The sequence below is a fragment of the Molothrus aeneus genome, chromosome 14 (assembly GCF_037042795.1).
Source record: "Molothrus aeneus isolate 106 chromosome 14, BPBGC_Maene_1.0, whole genome shotgun sequence".
NCBI lineage: Eukaryota > Metazoa > Chordata > Aves > Passeriformes > Icteridae > Molothrus > Molothrus aeneus.
This window is the reverse complement of record NC_089659.1, coordinates 11,537,549-11,557,159: the sequence shown is the minus strand read 5'-3', so window position 1 is coordinate 11,557,159 and position 19,611 is coordinate 11,537,549. Positions and strand designations below refer to the sequence as shown.

The 19,611-nt window shown below is 43.9% G+C and overlaps 1 protein-coding gene across 1 annotated transcript in view; it reads right to left on the bottom strand.

Moving 5' to 3' along the window:
• NRK (Nik related kinase) overlaps positions 1-19,611 on the bottom strand; it is an 88,617-nt gene that overhangs the window by 47,230 nt on the left and 21,776 nt on the right. Inside the window, exons 3-8 of the mRNA XM_066559298.1 lie at positions 12,896-12,952; positions 7,906-8,031; positions 6,971-7,081; positions 5,028-5,118; positions 2,747-2,877; positions 258-312 (exon numbers count right to left, since the gene is read on the bottom strand). Coding sequence (XP_066415395.1) covers positions 258-312; positions 2,747-2,877; positions 5,028-5,118; positions 6,971-7,081; positions 7,906-8,031; positions 12,896-12,952 — 571 coding nt within the window. The remainder of the gene's footprint in view (positions 1-257; positions 313-2,746; positions 2,878-5,027; positions 5,119-6,970; positions 7,082-7,905; positions 8,032-12,895; positions 12,953-19,611) is intronic.

Genomic DNA, 19,611 nt, shown 5'->3' with positions numbered 1-19,611 from the left:
TGTATCCACAGGCAGCAATCAACAACTGATGCTAACAAGAGCTTTAAGAAAAGAAGTTTTGTTTTCCCAGGAAATAAAGGCAAGGAACCAAAATACAGAAAGAAGGAGTCTAAAAGGAAGAAGAAAGCAAAAGAGTCCAAATGAGAAAAAGTCACAGAGTGTTTTTAAAGGTACAGATAGAACCAGAATTCTATGCATTAGCCAAGCATGAGTTATTTTAGCATAGAAGAGCCCCACCTTTATACCAAATCACTTACGAGGAGCTCCTTCAGCCATTTCAATAGCAGTGATTCCCAGGGACCACAGGTCACTCTGCAGGAAAAGAAACAATGCTCATTGCAGCTTGCAGCATCATCCAAGTTGGTTGCTTTGCTTGTTTGTTTTCTTCTTGGGTTTGGGTTTTTTTTCTTTTTTTTTTTACAGTTTCCCTAGATCTCTCCTGGATCATATTGTTTTACTTGGAGTGAAAAATATTCTGCTCCCTTCCCAGCCCCTACTGAACGTTTAGGAAACGTGCTAATAGCCAGAAGCTTCCTATTCCCCATGCAACTCTGATCCATCATTTAAGCAGCCAGCCCCAAAATGAGACCTTCTGCATTCAAAAAACAAGAGCCAGACAGAATATAGCAGGCACTGTTTAAATATATGTCCTAAATCTGTTTCCATGAGGCAGCAAGACACAGCAGTGCCTCACCCTTCTCCTTCTGGCCAAAAACAAACTATTCTTGGTTTTAATGCTTGTTTCAGAACAGTCATTGCTGAGTTTCTGCACTGATGGAACAAGAATTGTAGTCAGACCTTGGGGTCTGATTTTTTCTGTACAAAGTCTCCGGTCACACGTTTTTGGGCACAGGAGAGAAGAGTACATTGTGCAGTCAGATTTGTGCCACAACGTATGTTCAGCTCAGTTAACAGAGTGGAGTTCTCTTTATCAGCTGACCTGGATGCCAAGGGCCAGGTTTTGATCATGGAAAGTAAACTGCAGCCACCATCAGTGTCTGTAAAAACTTCACACGTTTCCACTTGATTAATCATGTGCATTATTTCACTATTCTTTGTATCTAAATGTAGCCAAATGAGAGGCACACGGTCAAACCAACTTGCAGAGCTTCTCTAAAACTTATCTTTAAAAAAAACCAGAGAGACAGAAAACCTTCAGAGGTTAGAAGGAATAAGGCATTACATGAATAGCAGCTCATGCCCAGCCCAGCACTCTAAATGTAATTTTATCAACAGAGCCCTCTCAGTCCAGCTGCTCTGAACTCTTCACACAAGCTGAAAGCCAGCTCACATCAAAGTTTGTGGAGGGATTCAGCAACAAAACTGGTGGGGATTTCACAGATCCACAATCCTGACTTGTAATTAAGGAAATGACTGAAAATTAAGTCTTCAAGGGGTAGTACTGCAGGTTTTGAGGACAGTGAGGGAAACATCCAGGCTACAAGGAATTTTGGTTTGGAGTTCCAAAGCATGAGAGGCAGACAGGTGTAAGGGAGGATGACAGCAGTGTTTGTAAAGCTCAGTGTGCATACAAATACATTTATGTGGATATATTTGTACTAGTTTTGTCTTGTTTGTTTGCTCTGGTTTTTTTTTGAAGAGCAAGAAGTTCCAGACCAGCTTCCTGCTACTTAGCCCTTCCTACCAGGTACAAGCCTTTGTGGAAAGAGAAGCTCTGTGTCACCCTCGGAGTCACAGCACTGTTTGCAAAAGTGCTTCCAAAACCCTCTGCTGATCAGTTTTAAACTACCATCTGCAGTATCTGTTTGGGAGCAGACAAACTAGGATTATTACTGAAGGCAAAGAAAGCTCAAGAATTAGGGCTGCACATTCTTTTTGATTTTATTTTCTGGTAAGTACACATTCAGAGAAGGAAATCAACTGGGGATAGGGAATGAAGACAAGAGATTAATTTCTTGGGGTTTCAGTAGAAGATTGGTATAATATGGAAAAAAAAATAAATTCTTTAGTCATACTGACACACACAACATGACCTCACTGGGCCAGTGCAGCACAGAAGGTCTCAGCAAGGGAGAATCACAGCCTCTGAATCACCAGGAAATGGAAGCAGTAACAGGTTCTTCTCATAAATATTGCTGAAGCCACAGCTGGAAGGAGAGATGCAAAGTGGCAATGGAGAGAGCACCTGAACTAAAAGAGTGACTGCAGGGTCACCCAGAGGATTCCTGCTCAGAAAACCGTCCCTGGAAAACATGCTGCATGGCAATGCCCACAAACTGAAATACAGGAAATTCTGTGCCACAGCCACCCTGCCACTGACCAGAAACCATTCCAGGATGGGAAACCACTTCCAGTCACATGTTCATGAATGAGCAAAGGGATACTAATTACTGCCAATTAACTCAGGATTCACAGCTGAGTACAGAGCAAAACAGCTCTACCACAGTGTGCAGTAATTTGCCATATTATATTACACTACTTCAAGTATTCCTTTGGAACTCCTCCCTTCCTTTCTTTTCTACCCAGACCTGCAAACTCTTAGTACTTTTCTTTATTGCAGAGAAGTTCATGAAAGTGTATTTCATGTACTAAAAATTCAGAAAAAATACTCACAGTGAAACCTCACTCTTAAAAAGAGCTGCCACCCACATATTACAAATTCTTCTGTCTGTACAGTTCTAGTATTATTGTGCTTTATAAGGCAGGAAGCTTGAACTTTTCAAATGAGCAGGATTTCAGCAATAACCCACATGTTTTCTTACCTTATGGAGTGTTTAACACTTACTCTGTAATCATATGTAGAGTCTGGGTTCTCCTCACAAGCAATGACCTCTGGTGCCATCCAATATGGGGTGCCAATAAATGTGTTTCTTCTCCCAATTGTCCTGTCCAGCTGAGCACTTACACCAAAATCCACTGAAAAGCCAAGAAGAGATAAAGAAATTAGCAACAAGTTTTATCCACATGGCAGAGCATGTGCTTGGTCACTTTCATACTGTTTAGAACATCAAACCTTTGCCCTACAATATATATTCATATATATATATATATATATATACACAATATATGAAATCTGAGCTCCTCCAGCATGTCTTATCCAATAGTTGAGATTTAACTGCCTCTTTTCTTTTTTTCCCTTCTTTTTGACAGAAGAATTAAATAATGCTGAATTATTATTTAAATTATTTATAAATTATTTAGCATGCTAAATCTGCCTGGTGGGTTAGAGGAATTGCTCTACAAGATATTATGGATTAATTTATGCTTAATTTAAATGCTACACTGAGTAGGACTCAAGGTCTTCAACTAGACTGAAAGAAAAAATAGTATCTACACACAAGGCAAATTTGGATGTGTCTAATATAGCCACTTGTGAAAGCTGGAAAGAACCACCATATCACTTCATTCTGAGGTGTCTGGAATAAATCTTTCTCTACATTCATACACTGTCTCAGAACAAACTGGAGAATCTACTACTTTATTCTCCTCTTAGATCATTATGAAGAGTGAACCCTGTGGTTCTCTTTGTGCTGAAAAGGGTGGTACTTTCATAAGGACTGCACAGCAAAATGGCTTTGTTCACATATGAAAAGGGTCCATACAACCAGTAATTATATGATTGTATTTCTCTTTGAACAAAACCCCAAAATACAGCAATTGCATCCACTGGGATAGCACTGGAGTGGTGTTCACAGAGGAGACAAAGGACGGGGAAAGAGAAGGACTGAAAGGACACAGCCCCGTGGCTACCATCAAGGGGCAGATTTTCTCATTGATGTTGTCTCTCTGCAGATTATCTGTAAGCCAAAATCATTTGTAGTGCTATAATTTCATCTGCCTGCTTAGCAAACCCTCTCCAAGAAGAAGGTGGAGCTGACCTTTGGGATCATCCTGTGTGTCTGATGGGAAGTGCACACTCTCACACAGAGGTGCAACAGAATTCAACTGAGAATCTCTTGGCTTTTGAGCTTCTCTTCCTTAAGACACATGAGCTAAATCTCTCTGGAAACAACTTTTTTTCCTTCTTTTTTAAAATCATTATACTCAGTAAATGTGTTTCATTTTTACCCAGAGCTTAGGTTTAACTGTTTTGTCAGCCACATGAAGAACGGTGGAAGTAGTAATTACACAAGACCATAAAAACACACAACACCCCCATCCCACCTGGTTTAAGAGGGAACAGTTGACAATTAGTACATATGATTTAGAGACTACAAGCAAAATCCTGCCTTCATTTAATTTGACAGCAAAACTCCCTTTGACTTCAGTGAAGCCAGGTGTTTGCCACAAAGTTAAACCATAATGTAATTTAAAGTACCTATTTTTACTTGCTCCAACCAAGCATGCTACCCCACATCCACAAGCCATGTTTACTATTTGTTGTTTTCCAACTCTACAGTGAATTGTTTTAGTTAAAGAGAGAGGGACTGTAAAGATCATCAAAAAGAAGTGTTCCTCTTGAGATTTCTCCTTTAAAACACTTCCCTGTGATGTCTTTCCAAAACATGAAAGACATCTCAAGAGAGATACGTACTTGAGTTTAGTTTTAGGAAGTCAGAAGTTGTCAACACTGACATGTCACAGTAATAAAAGGAAATGAGTAAACCCTCCAACTCTTCTGAGAGATGACTGTTATTCAGTGGTAGCCCTTACTCACAAGTAATTCCACTTATTGTCAGGCTCATGCAAATCTCTAAGTCTGCTCCCTTTAGAAAAATGGATTAGCAAAATTTGTTCCCCCAACGTTTTTACTCTGGAAGTCTTTCACATGGCAGGATCCTCTGTGAAAGCCTGATGGTGCTGAGACTTCCTGGGCTGGCTCTGAGTGTGACTGCCTGTACTGCCCTCAGGCTGTGAGGGACACCCTTGCAGAACAGTTTACATTTTACTTTGCTGAACACTTCACATTTTCAACTCTTTCTACATTACACACACCTTGTAAGCACAAGCATTAATGATACTTGGCACACATCCTGCACTTAGGTTACTGAAAGGTCTCTCTGAGTCAAGATGGAACTCTTACATTTTAACAAAAAGGTTTCTAGCACACATTTAAGGAAACTTACCCAATTTTACTTCTGCATTTTCTGTGAGAAGAACATTCTGCCCTTTAATATCTCGATGGATGACATGGTGAGCATGAAGATGTGCCAATCCCTAAAAGAAAACCAGACTTATTCTTTCTTCCTAACATTACCCTGACTATGGCACTGTTGCCTTTTTACACTTTTGGCCTTTTCAGTCTTTATTCATAAGGAAAGTCCTTTAGATGTTACTTGCAACATTTTCAGGGAGGAGAGAGGACAGCAACCGTAAGTTTGATTCTCTTCTTCACCACAGGCCTGACAGTGGTGCAGCATCTCATGGGAAGAGATGTATAGCAATATTTTAAAATTATTGTAGCAATATTTAAATTGAAGTGTGAAGAGAATGAGGTAGCAATATTGTAAACTTCTGTCTCAGAATCAAGGGATGCTCCTTACACTCTATGCTAAAAGCAAACAAAAGGGAGAAAGAGCAAAGCAGAATTCTCTGTATGAGGACCAGAGACAGCAGCTGGCTGGTTGTAGTGGCCTAAATTTTGCATTCAACAAAATGCTAAATTCAGTGGTAAATGGACTAGAGAAAGTTAAAAATACCATGTCAGACCTCTTTTTGAATGCAGCAAATATTGTTTTCAATCAGCTAATATTTGCTGTCTCTTCCTGCATTTCAAAATTGCCTATGGTTGAACTATCATAGCCATAAAGGAGCACACTGAAATAATCCATTATAGCAATCCAGGGATTCTTCACTCACAGTATTTAGCCTCTCTAATATTAATGCCTTCAAATGGAGCTTCCACCCAGCTTGTAAATTTTCCAGAAGGAAGCACTGTCAATCCATGTGCAACTGGGCCATTTTGTCTTGAAACAAGCATGATTAAATCCAATCCCTTGTTTTACCAACATGCTGTTACAGTTCTCAGTTGCATGAGCATAAACCAAATGTTTTAGCATCAATTGCTTTAACAGAGACATTACAGCCACACCAATGAAGAACAATCTGACCACACCACTAAGGTTTTTTTTTATTTTGCAGAAGAACTCCTCACACTTTCCAGATACGATGATCATAATCCTCAGGCTAGTGCCAAATCCCAATATTCTCTGCTGAGCACATTTCTCAATTGCTATGCCCCAGGAACAAAGTTTTACCCCATTCAAGCATTACTTCAGCATGCCATCTAAATTCCAACTCCCAGAATAGAGATTTATCTTATCATTATTTAGAAAAGATGCAAAACTCTATTTTAGGGAAGACAGATCAGTAACTCTGTAACGGGTTTTGAATTTAGAATGACTGGCTCTAACATCAAATTTTTTTTCCAGGCTAGTTCACTAGATTACACTTGGGAATTGTTTTATCCTCTGTACTTTCCAGGAAAAAAAAAAAAAAAAGAAAAGAAAGAAGAAGAAAGCAAGCAGTCCTAAGCCTGCATAGAATGAAATATAGCCCCAAGATTTTCTTGGGGAATACTGTCCCAGCAGGGCCACCTTGAAGATTTTGGAATGCTGTTTAGTCACCATTGCCTCCAACAGTGTGGAAAAGAGACTTCTGAGTGTGTGCAGGTAAAGGAATTATGGACAGAAAAATCTTACAATCACGAACAGCTGAAGCACTGAGCTGAAGATCTCCTGATGTGGAGGGCAGACATTGAAAACAGAAAATTTATTTCCTTTTCTAGGTGCCCAGTGTCTGGAATTTCAGAAGATGGCTATTTGCCATAGGAAAGAGGAATGTTCTGCCCTTCATACAGAAAATGGGATTAGCTACAACAATATGGGATGTCAAGCAGCCATCATGCTGCCTCTCAGGGCTCCTCTGAACTCAAGGACCATAGCCCACGAGCCCCATGGATCACAACCTTTAAACAATAATGCTCATTGGTGACCTATTTTAGCAACCAAAGGCTTGGAAAGGCCTTTTTGTTGCAAATGAGCAGCGAAGCTCTGCTGGCAGGACTCACCCTGAGAACCTCTCTGCAGATGTAAGCAATCCAGTCTTCCTTGAAACAGTTCCCTTTTGTCTTCTTCACCAGGTCGGTGACAGAGCCTGCCCCGCAGTACTCCATCACCAGCTGCAGGAGACAAACACACACAGGGCACCTTTACCCAGCCCTGCCAGGCCAGAGGGAGAGCACCTGCAAACACCCACTCCCCCCATGGCCCTCTATGGCAGGGCAAACTGCATGTGGCCTCCTCGGGTGCCAAGTGACTAAAAATCTCATTTCCTGAATCACACACACTGCTAAATAAATAAAAACCTCACTAGTGCTCCTCTCCTGTTGCATATTTTAGGTAGGGTTTTTTTTGGTTTTTTGTTGGGTTTTTTTTTTGTTGTTTTTTGGGGGGTTTTCTTGGGTTTTTTTTGGTTTTTTTAGTATATACAAAATTGGAAAAGCAAGAGTTAACAGCACTGAAAAACATGGGAATTTTTTAAAAATTTGAAATTTCTCATTTTGCCACAACACTTCAAAAATCTCGCAGCTAAAAAATTGGAGGATTCATTATTCTTCTTTTCTTTATTGCCAATTCCTCTGCTTCCTTTTTTTTATTTGAAAAAAGGAGAGGAAATCAACAAGAATGAGAGAAGGCAAAAATGACAAGCTCTTTCACTTCAGTAAAAAAAATTAGAGAAAAATTTAATTTGGAAAAAAAAGGTTCAAGCAACAAATCAGAATGACAGCAGCAGTCACATGAATCATAACATACTTTATGCCCATCCTCAAAGGAAATCATAGGGATGGAAGATGTCTAGGAAGGAGTAATTTTTCTCTTTTATATGTTATTCTTCAGAACAATGACTTCAGAGCTTCACTGAGACAGAGTCCAAGCCAAGCATGCTGGAACTCTAAAGAAGGAGCTGTAAATCTGATGAGCAGAAATGACACTAAACACTTACCCAGAGCTGATCATCTTGGCCTGCAGGACTTTTCTTTACAAAAGCCCCATAATATGTAGCAATATTCCGGTGATGGGAGTACTTCTTCAGCATGTTTATCTCCAGCTTGATTTCCTCCTCTTCATTCTGTAACAAAAAAAGAGAGCAGGAGGCTCCTTAGGGGACCAGAGATCATGGAGCCCCAGGGCTGCAAAGCAACCTCTGTCTTTGGACACTGTGAGCAACCTGGTCTGATCCCATGGCTGACCCTGCTTTGAGCAGGGACCAGAGTTACCCCGGGATTATGAGACTGCAGCTGAGTGATCTGCTCTTAAACTGACAACTGAATCACCCTGATCCATGGGTCTAAACCAATGAATTGCTAGGCTTTGACCTAAAGAATCAAAAATGTCCCCACTCGGGCATAAAAATTGCACATTGTCTCCTCAGGGAGCTCAGACAGTTCCTATTACTCCCCCATTTATGGCTTCTGCACGCAGTAATTTAGTCTCAGGGAAACTACCCAGATTCAAACAAAAATAAAATCGTTCCTAACACTCCATTACTTAAATACTTGGAAAAGCACTGAGTGCACACATCAGACAATCTGTCTTCCTAGTCCTGTGGAGGGTCCTGCTGGGAGGAAACCAAAGCCAAGAAAGAGGTGACTTGCCACAAATCAAACTCCAGCCTAAGCCAGGGTTGGGATCTGCTCCTTCCTTACAGCTGTGAGGCTGTCCTGTCTGGACCATGGGCTTTCTCCCCTCCTAACATCAAGCCATCCATGAGGCCCCTGGCATGCTGGGGCTTAGCACACCCCAAACATCATCTTCCAGGCACTGCCTGCCTGTTTTCCCTTTGTTTCAGTCTCGCCAGGGCAGACGTCCTCTTCTGCCCCTACAACATTGTGCACAATAAGACAACTAGTGGAAGCACAAGGTTTAATAATTATGTTAGAAGGAAATACCCTTTTTCAGGGAGAACTGCCTGATTTAGAAAGGCCCCCTCAGAGCTGGCTGGCTATGGTGCACAACACCCAGTGAAACACACCCAGGTTTTGCCATCTCACTCACTTTAATAGGAAATGAGTGGTGCTGCAAGGTATCCTTGTATCAGTTAAAAGGAGTACCACAAACTTGAAAATTAATTTACCTTGTTGCAAAACATCCCAGTCAGCACTTACTAGCTGAAGGGAAAAAAAAAAAAAAAAAGAAGAGGCAGCAAGAACAACTCAGCCCCAAAGGACATTTTTCTGTGCTTTTCCTCTATTTTCCAGTAGTTTTGCCATTGAAGCATTCTTTTAACCACCATAATGGCCTGCTTACAAAGCCAGACACATTGACCTTTTTACCTGGAGCAACACATTAAAGCTAAATGACAGGCTAAAGCCAAATTCCCTCAAGAACAGGCATATGATGTGTCTTATTAAACTTGACCACACAAAAATCGTTCCCAACAGAAGGGACCAGTAAGATTTTCCCAGTAACATCAACACCCAGGAGATACATGACCAGACCAAAGGCTAACTGTGCTAAGCCTTCAGAGATGTAAAATAACTCTAGTTGAAGCTAAATAGGCTATTTCAGGTTTCCTAATAATCTTTGTTGAACACAGGCTCTCAAGCTGCACACATTATAATAAATAGTTAATTTATCTTTTGTTTGCAGTTAGGGAGAAAGAAGGACCCTTAATCCTGATGCAGCCCTGGATGCTGTATGACTGCATTAGTGAGGCTGAAGAGGAGCCCAGGGCAGCACCTGGAGTGTCCAGGAGAAATGGGAGCTGGCTGCAGAGAGCATGCAGGAAATCCTCCAGGATTCTCTGCACATGGAAAGAGCACAGTCAGAGAGAGATGAGAGTTTGTGCCTGAGGGGTACAAGGCTCTACTCCTTTGGAGCTCCAGACAGTGCACGAGAAAGGGTGGACACAAGCAGGTAAGGAGGAGGCAGGGAATCAGGACATGGGAACTGGCATCCTGGACCTGACCACAAGGGTTCTGACATCTACACAAGCTTCTGGATTTTTAGGGAAGAAGGGCAGAAAGAGGAACAAACAGGGCTCCTTTCTTCCTCTGCTGTCCCTCCTGCATTCTGCCCACTCCTTCTGCAAACGTGTGGAGGCAGAACACTCATCTTTGGTAAAAGCCTTCTCCAAATCACTTAAAATATTTCCAGATGTGAAGGGTTCAGGATTTTTTAACTTTGCCCATCAGCATGAAATTTGCCCTGGTGGAGCCCAGCTCCCTGCTGTGCCCTCAGCACTAGCCTGTAGCTTTCACAAAGTGCTCCTCAGGGAGCTGGCAGATCCCAACCACTTCCTCATAGCTGCTGCCTCTTTTTCAACTCTTCATCCTTTACCCAATTAATTTCCTGGATGTTGGAACCATGCTGGCAAAACTCTTAGCCAAGTACCTTCTATTCCTCTGCAATCTGATCTCCATGTTTTTAAAACAAAACCAAGCCTGTGGCTGTCCACGAACTCAACATGGATACCCCACAGGCTCTTCCACACCCACTGGCAAGAGCAAGAGGAGCTGCACAGGGGTAATGCTCCTCTCCTAGGACCAGCAAAATGCAATTCCTGCTTTCTCTTGTGTCTTTATTTACCCTGAAGGCCAGAACCTGATCCCTTCCTGCACCTGGTTTCTCCTTCCCTTGCCCATCCTGGCCTGCAGGGCCAAGCACCACTGCCCAGCACAGCTGAATGCCTTGGGGAGACATCACTTGGAGCAGACAGCAGGCTGAGCTTCAGGTGCTGGTCAGGCTGTAAGGCACAGGATAGCAGCTGGGCATTTCACAGACCAATGCACCCTGGCTTCCCAGTGCCTTGGTGAGTTTGGATAAAAATGCTCTAAGCCATGGAAAAGCCAAGGCAGAAGGGTAAAGGTGAGTGATTGTGCCCCATGTCATGAGGAGCTGAACCCAGAGCAGCTGAGCCTCAGTGCCACGTACACCCTTCGAGCACAGTGACCAGGGACAAAAGCACCCTCAGCTTCTCAGTGCACACTCAGAATTTCCACTTGCCACCAGCCCTCTTGCCAGCATTACCAGCAGCCCCATGTCCCAGGGGTCAGCTCATAAATAATGCTGCTGAAGGAAAGGAAGCAGGCTCACAGATGTGCAGGTGCAGAAAGCTGTTTGCTTCACAAACCAACGCGTCCTGGCACAGATGGCTGCGTGCACAGAGATGACAGGTTCATGATCAAAGGCTGTTTTTGAAGATGTGGGCCTATCTGCAGTGGCATTAGAGCTAGAAAACACACTCAGACCACAACTGGAAACGAGATCATCAGCTGATAAATACTGCACCAAGGGACCCCTTAGTACTGGGGCAGGTCTAACAACAAGTTTCACATTTAAATGTTATTTTGCTCTCTAGAAAGAATGAAATCAGAGACAGATGGAGAATGATGTGCTTGAGAAGAGCTCTTTGATCACCTGCACCGCTAGCTGAAGCGACAAGCAGCAAGAATCCAGTCTCTCTGCAAGCACTCTGCTTGTCTGGCTCTGTCAGAAAACAGGAAGCAGAGCCTGCCTGGAGAGGCACATGAGCACACGTTGCCATCAGCTCCCCTTGAACCATTTCAAAGGGCTCCCCCCACCCCCGTGCAACTCAGTACAGCAGCACTTCCTGACAGATGTCCAAGGATCCCACAATGACCACAGCATCCTGCTGCTGCTCTTAAGAAACCAGCCTGGGGCTGCAGCTCATGACAGCAAAGGGCAGATTTGCTGAGCTCTTGGAGTGCCCCAGATCTGAACAATCACAGCTGGAGCTGGGCAGGCAATTTCTGATGAAATAACTTCTTACTGGAAAAAGAAACCCTGCAGATTTGGTGAAAGAATCAGAATCTTTTGGTGAACAAAAGTGGCAGAAGTAGCAGAAGTGACTGCATCCAGACATGCCAGCCTGTGCCCTAGCAGCAGGAATACAGCCAACTCTGCACTAGGAGAGTGGAAATAGGAGCAGAAAGCCCTGCACTCACCCTGTGCCAAACCCAGAAAGCAGGAACACTTGAGCACAGTTGAGCTGGAATTGTTCAGGGTTCAGTGGGGGAAGAGCACCAGGGCAAACCCCTTTGGGCAGCTGCACTAACATTCTCCTCACCTTTCCCATGTGAAAACAGCATGATCTGCTGTCACTGCCCTCAAACAGGACAGGCTTCCCAGCATGATGTTGGCTCTGTCACCTGCAGCAAACCAGACCTAAACAGCTTTGTTTTGTTCTCAGAATCCTGCAAGCCCACTAAGGTGATTCCTAAAGCAGGACCATTTCAGTTTTGTTTCCAAGTAAGTAGGCATTACTGGATGCTGCCACACCAGACTTCTAGAAAACTCAAGAGGAAGAAGCAAAGAGTCCCTCCAGCCTTTCTGGGCCTCAGGCTAATGTGGTCTCAAGGAGGCAAACTGCTCCACTACTGGCTGTGCTCTTAAAAGAGAGACAAAACCCAATATTTAGCAACTTTCTCAATGCCCTGTTTCAGCACTGACACCCATTTATAAATGTGAGTAGGGACAGTGCCAATTAAACTGTCTCCTTCCCTCATCTGTCAAATCACAATAAAAAAGCACTGCATTTGCATTTCTAACATGATCCTGCTTGCTGGCTGTCAGGGCACTACTCTGAGCAACAGCTGGCATGTTAGGGGATAGGATGTGATGAAACACAGCAGAGGCAGTGCAGAGATACAGGAAATCTTTTAATTGCTATCTCTGAAAGTAGATAATCAACTAGAAATAAGCAGGAAGAGACTTCTTGTCTTTGATATTATTGAACACCAAAATATATGGCAATGTACTCCCTTATTGCTTTGTCACCATTAGTCAGCCACACTTAAAAATATGGTTGTGTTAACACCACTCAGTACTTTATAATACACAAACTGGTGCTCAGGAACCATGATTTACACCAGTGGATCTTCTTTCATGAGCTGTCCACCTTCTTATGATCTGATTATTTATTTTTCCTTGCTGCTTAACAATGACCTTATTATTTCTGGTTTTGCACTCACCTCAGTAACATTCATCACTTTGATTGCTGCCAGCTGCCCAGTCTTAACATGGCGACCCTGGTAAAATAACAGAAGACACTGTGTAAAACATGTAGGCAAACTATGAATACATCAACAAATTAGGCCTCTAACAACCAGGTTTGACTAATTGCTTTCAATCATGTTCAAGGCACTGTTCTAGTTGGAGGTGTCCCTGCTGCAAAGGGGTTGGACTAGGTGACCTTTACAAGATCCCTTCCAACCCAGACTATTCTATGATTCTGTGTGCCAAACAACCTTCCAGTGACACAAAACCACCAAGATGAACTTTGGTGATGTGTAGCCAGAGCCACACCCTTACTGAATTTAACAGAGTTATCTCTACAGGGCTGAATTTCCTTTTAGCACAAAGGAAGCAGCAGTGCTGGGAGAGCTCTGTTCTCACAGCACAGCACGGCACAAGCTCCATCTAACTTCTGTTCCACAGGTGATGCCAGCCCTCAAGCCTCCTCTTCCAGGAAATCTCAGCACAATCTCAGAATGTCTGAAAAAGCCACATTCCTGTCCTGCCATCCATGGCTGAGGTGTGCTGGGAAGCTGGAAGGCATTGGGCAGTTGGCTCTATCCCCACATTGACCTCTACGTGGCTGCCAAGAAACTAAAGTTTTATGCATGTTTTTGTCTTTTTTTTTTTTAATTAATGCTTTTTACTTCAAAATGCTTCGTTTTTGTAATTCTAACTTCAGCTGAGTTAACTACATCTCAGCTACTATCTCAGCTACTTCCCCAAAATCATGCAAGAGCTTTGAATTTAAAAATGTCATTTTCTGTGGTGATGGGGAAGAACTAACCCAGGACTTTGACTGTGTGGATGCCTACACATGTCCACAGTTCATTATGGAATGCCCACACCCCACAGTCACTTTCAAACAACAGACAGCTGGTAACACCACACTAGTAATAGGCTTGGTTTTGAAAACACAGCTAGGTAAAGGAAGGTAATAGGAAATAAAGCTATTAAAAGAGCAAACTTGCTACTGGGAGTGACAAAATGTGATTCACAAGAACACCCACATGTGAATCTTGCCATCAGCTGCAGTTTCTTACTTTGGTTAGGTCAAGCTGCTCAACAGATACCACAGATGAAGCCTTTCACCACGATAACCAGCACTGACCTCACACTGGAAGATAGCATCAAAAGATTTGAATAGACAGTGGGTTTGCTGTACATCCTAGCTTCTCACTTCCATCAGATGTTCAGAAATAGGTTTGAAGCTTTGAGACCGCAATTTTATTCCCAAAATAGTAGTGCCTGCAAAGCTGTATATCAAAATAACTAACTGACAGCAGTTAAGGAAGGCACTGGAAATCAGGAAATCAAACATGAAATGCTGCAGTTTGCAGACAAAATGATTTGCAGGTGCAATTTACACCCACAAAATTAAAAGCTGGGTTGATGTAATTTAAAAACCCAGGTTCTATCTGCACAAAAGTGCACACAAATGTTATTTCTAAGACTAAGCAATTTTGCATCAAAGAAAAATGATTCCTCATTCTCAGGCAATATGTCACAGTCATGTTTTCTTTTACAAAAAACTAAATCCTGCTGAGTTTTTTGTGTATTTAAAGGTGTCTTCTTTCCATGGAAGCACTCTTGGGATTGCAAAGCATTTCCTCATGAAGTAGAATGATAGGATTTACCTATCAGCAGAGACCTCAGGAGGAATACAAACAGGGCACCCTCTCCCCAGGCCACACAGACCTTGGTGGGTGAGTGTGGACGGGCTGTGACCAGTGCCAGCCCAAAGGATGCTGGTGTTGGGTCAGCATCCATCCCAACACTGGTCAGCAAGTTCCCTCTGCCCAGCCACAGCTCCTCTCTTGGAGCCACTGTCTGCAAACGTTCCCATTTCCACTGAATGTCTTGGCAATACAGGGAGAGAGCCTTCCCCAAAGCCCAGCCACCCTGTCTGCAGCCCAGAGATTGTCTGAGACAAGCACAGTGGTAGCCCCACATCTCTGGGCACCACACACCAGGTGAGCAGCCCATGGAAAACAGGAGTCTCCCCTGGACTGCTGTAGATCCTGCAGAGGACCAAGAACTAACACTGATTTTCACAGCTGTGGTGCTTCTTTACTGAAAATATAATCAGTGAGTACTAGGCTAACACTGCCCTTGAATATTCATCAGAATAAGGGAGAGGGAAAGGCTTGGCCTTCAGTCCTGGTGTCAAAGTGTAACTCCTGGTCAAGTTGTCCCTCTGTGTAACAGATATTGGTCATTTTGCTGCCACAGTTATTTCCACTGGATGCAAAACCTGCTGCTCTCACTTACTACTATAAATGTGAATACTAAACCCCCCCAAAAAAGGTTTGGAAAATCAGTATTTATGTGAAAGAAAACAGCAAGTCCTTTTGTTTTATGGGTTGTGATTCACCTTTCTTCAAAAAATATGTCCTTGTTAACTAAGAGGCACAACTCAATCCTGCCCCTGCATTAAGGCACAGACTGTGATGGCAGTTCAGAACAAAAATCACAGATTTCTCAGTATTGGTCTTTTAAACGGTTTGGAGTCAATGTTCCTTAACATCTCTAGAAGCAGTAAACATCCTGAACCCAGCCCTGGGCTTCTTGCTAAGAGATAGAGTAATGCTTTAACAAGGGAAGATTTCAGTGCTGGTCCCTTATTTTTTTCATTTATCAATAAATCTCAGAGGTTAGCCAGAGTTCATGGGAACTCTCACATTGCTGCTTCTGCTGAAGCCACTAAGTTGAGCACGTGTGAATTATTTTGAGAAAAGTGGTGTTTTGAGTTTTGTTTAAAGCTTCCAGGAGCAAACTGGCTGTTTTAACTTTTTCCCAACCAAACGAGATCAGCTGATTCACTTACTTCCAGTGACAAGACATGCTGAAGTTCATCCTTACTGATTTAATCTGAGAAGAACAAGAGGCATTGCCCTCCCAGCCCTCTGCTCACTCTGCCTCTGCCCACACTCTCCAGATCACTGGAGTTCAGCCTGCTGTGATTCAAGATCCTCCACTGCACATTTCCCCAGAAACTGGGGAGAGGGCTGGAATGGTCTGTGGGCTGGTTTCCCTTATGAAAGGTTTAATCTTTCACCCAAATGCTCAGTATAAGAGCTCTGGAGAATGTAGTGAGAACATCCAACAGCCATTTGCAACACCCATATTCCTACCCAGGAGTACAGCATCAAATTCTATCACAGAGCTTAGACACGAACAATTCTGAGGCTTAACGACTTTCTAAAATTGAAGTTCCACCCTTTATTTTGATGAGGTATCCAAGCTGGAAAAAATTCTCCCATTAGCTTTGAGTCCAGCTAAATTCCAGGTCTCCTCCAGAAAATATTTCCGCATAGTCTGCTGCAGTTGCCAGTTAGTCACTACAGTAACATTCAGCAAACCTGAAGCCAGCACACACATTTTTCAAATCTACACACTGCTCATTGCAGCCAGACTTGTGGGAGATGCTTTATGCCAAAGATCTGGTTCTGATGAGCTCCAACCCTGCATTATCTCTGCAGGGAGAGATACATGGAATAGGGCAGATTGCTCAGAGTTATTTCTGTTGGATGTGTATTTATCTTTTCACCTTAGATAAAGGAACCATTTATCTATGCCCCTTACTAAGGGTCAAGGCACATACTTTTCTATTTACATCCAACAAGAGTGTCAACATTAGCAGCCAGCTATTAGCTGATAAAGGGGCTTTACATGAATTAAGTATATTTACAAAATGAGGCATTCAGTCACGTACAACACCTTTTCCTCTTATGTTCCAAAAAAAATTTTGGACAATCCCTGGCTTGGGCCATGATTACAAGAAGAGACCCAAGGTCCCAATGAGATTATCAGGCTGCAAGTCACAGGCAGAGAGGTTGGTTTGACAGCTTCCCTGTCAGGTCCTGCACGTATCTCTCTTCCTGGGGGTGGGAAACAGCTCCCATCAGCTTCCCTCCCCACCTGGGAGCCGACAGATTTGGAGTGGACAATTGCAAGCCCAGACAGCAGAAGGCAGCTGTCCACTGGAGTGCTGCACACCGTGCCAAGGCAGCCCACGGCAGCCCCACCACAGGCTTCCTTTTTGGCACTCATCAACGTTCACGTGTTGCTGGGCCTGTCTGGTGGAGCTGTCCCCACGTAACCGCAGCAGGAAAAAGTGCTTGAGAAAGGCAGGGACTGCCTGCTGCAGGACACCAAGGCAGCACAGAGCTGGGGCATTTCACACACCAGAAATCCTTGTTCTTGTCCCTGTCCTTGTCTTCTTGTCTGCAACCAGAAGCAGCACAGAGAGCCAGGTGCCTGTGTGCAGGGACACCTCTCAAAAACCAGAAGACTTGGACACTTCAAGTTTGCACCTTTGTGCCTGCATGAAGGGCCATTTCATACCAAATCCACTCTGCTATCAAGCACAGACACCAGAATTACCACAAGAGTAAGGGACTCCTGGCTGACCCATCGCTGTCTGCCTGCGTAATCCTGAAAGCTGGTAAATACCACAATTTTAACTCCTGGGACCTTCTCTGGATGTTCAAGACTTGCATTGTAAAGTGAGATGTGGCTGTTGGAGGTGTGGGACTTTGGCAGTCAAGGTCCTTCTCCAGCAGACATTCCTTATGGGATAACAGATGCAGCCTGTGGCCACCCGCCCTCTGGGAGCGAGGTGAAAGCACAGCTGTGTGGCTGCAAGCTCTCACCGAAAGTGAACTCGAGCAATCAGATTTCCTGTTCAAAATGCACTGATGAACTTTGAAGTTTGAGCCCATCTGTGTGGCCCTGCAGGGCTGGCAGCCTGCCAGCTCAGCCTGCTGTGCCCTGTGGGACTGGTCCCCACCCTTTCACCCCTCTCCCCTCCACCCTTTCCATCCTGCAAATACAAGAAAAGCCTTTAAGAGATAATGCAGGGAGTGAACAGTGCTCTGTGCAGGGATCCAGGAAACCCTCTGTCCTATTCCATGTGACCTTAATGAAGTCATGATCCTTCTGTTTCCTTTCCACCCGCATAGGACTCTTCTACTCAGACCCAGTTCTTCAGAAGGGATGAGGGATGTTTGCTGAGCCCAGCCCCAGAGGCAGTGGGAACAGGAGCTCTGCCTGTTCACACTGCAGGCAGGCAGGAGCAGCCTCCCATGCAGCTGCAGTGTGCTCCCCAGTGGGTCAGCACGGCAGGGAGGAGAACCCCAAAAATATAAAACCTGCAGATATGCTGCTCCTACGCAGCGGCTTGGACACAGCCACTGATCTGCAGTAAAAGGCTCCTCATACAAGCATGCAGCACCCTCAGGGTCTTCATGATGTGAACAAGTGGTCAGAGCTTGCACACCTGGGCTGAGTCACCTGAGAAGACAGTTTTTAGGTGAGCTCTATCAGCAAGAGCAGTTCATACCTCTCAATTCAGCAGCTGCAACCATGAGAGACAACGCACGGCAGCCATGGTTGGAGCTCTCCAGCTAAAATACAGCAGTAATGCAAAACCTGAACAGACCTTCCAGGAATATATTCCAAGGAAGAAGCAATTAAGAGCTTATAGCTTGTTTTTGTTAGTTAATGGCCCAAGGCAAAGTTCAGAGAAAGTCATGCACTGAATACTAGCACTGGATTTCAGGAACGATTCATTTCATCATAGGCTATGACATGGAATCCACGTCAACTCTGATAGTTTAAAACCCCCCAAAAACACAAACACAAAAAACTGCACAAACCCTCTCAAACCACAAATGCCTTGGACAGATGGGCACCGGTTTCACAAAGCCCTTTTTTTTTTTTTTTAACCCCCATACAGACCTCAGGACACCAGCCAGGTGGGAACACAGTTATCATTTTGATTACAGCTTCATCCTTTTAATCACAAACTCAGGCTGCAGAAAGCCTCCTGTGATTGACATTATTAAGTTTTGGTGATACTTTTGTCACACCAGCTCGGAATGTCTGTTATATTTCAGGACTGTAAATCAAAGAATTGTATTCCCCTAGAGCATCTCTGTTTTTCTTTGTCATACTGGGAGATGCTGAGATTTTGGAAGCTGTTCCAGGGAGCCCTCAGCTCCATCTCCCAGGTGAAGCACACCTTTCTTTCCTTGTGGCTGTTTTCATGGCAGCAGAGCAGGATGCAGGGTCTGCCATAGAACCACAGCCCAGCTGTGCTGGCCATATGGATGCCACACATTTTCCCTTTCACCCTCACATCTGCCACACAATCTCCAGACAGTCCCAGGTCTCACCCAACACCTTAGGCAGCATAGCCAAATATTGCATCTCCTGTTCCCTGTGCTCCTTTAACACACTCTGGAGAGCTTTGCTGCCATTAACTGTGCTGGAGAGAGGAAGAGCACACAGCAGCCTCAGCACCAGCTCCTGAGACCAACAGGAGGCACACGAAGCTCCTTTGTTCTCTCAGACACTGGACACCACCAGGCACAGTCCCTCAGGCTGGAACAGGACTGCCTGGCAGGCTCCAGCTTAACACTGCCCTCAGAGCCAACCCTGAATGCTCCTGCCAGGGAAAGCAAAGCACATCACCTAAACACTACAAAATGCCCCCCTTGTCCTCTGCTGGTCAGTGCTGAGCAACAGAAATAGTAATAGTATTACTATTAGTATTACTAAAACCACAGAGATAGTAATAGTAATAGTCAGGCTTTAGTAGAGACAGGCTTTTCAGGGTTTACATTGTATTGTTCTTTTTTTCCTCCTATATGCTAAACCCCACTCTGTC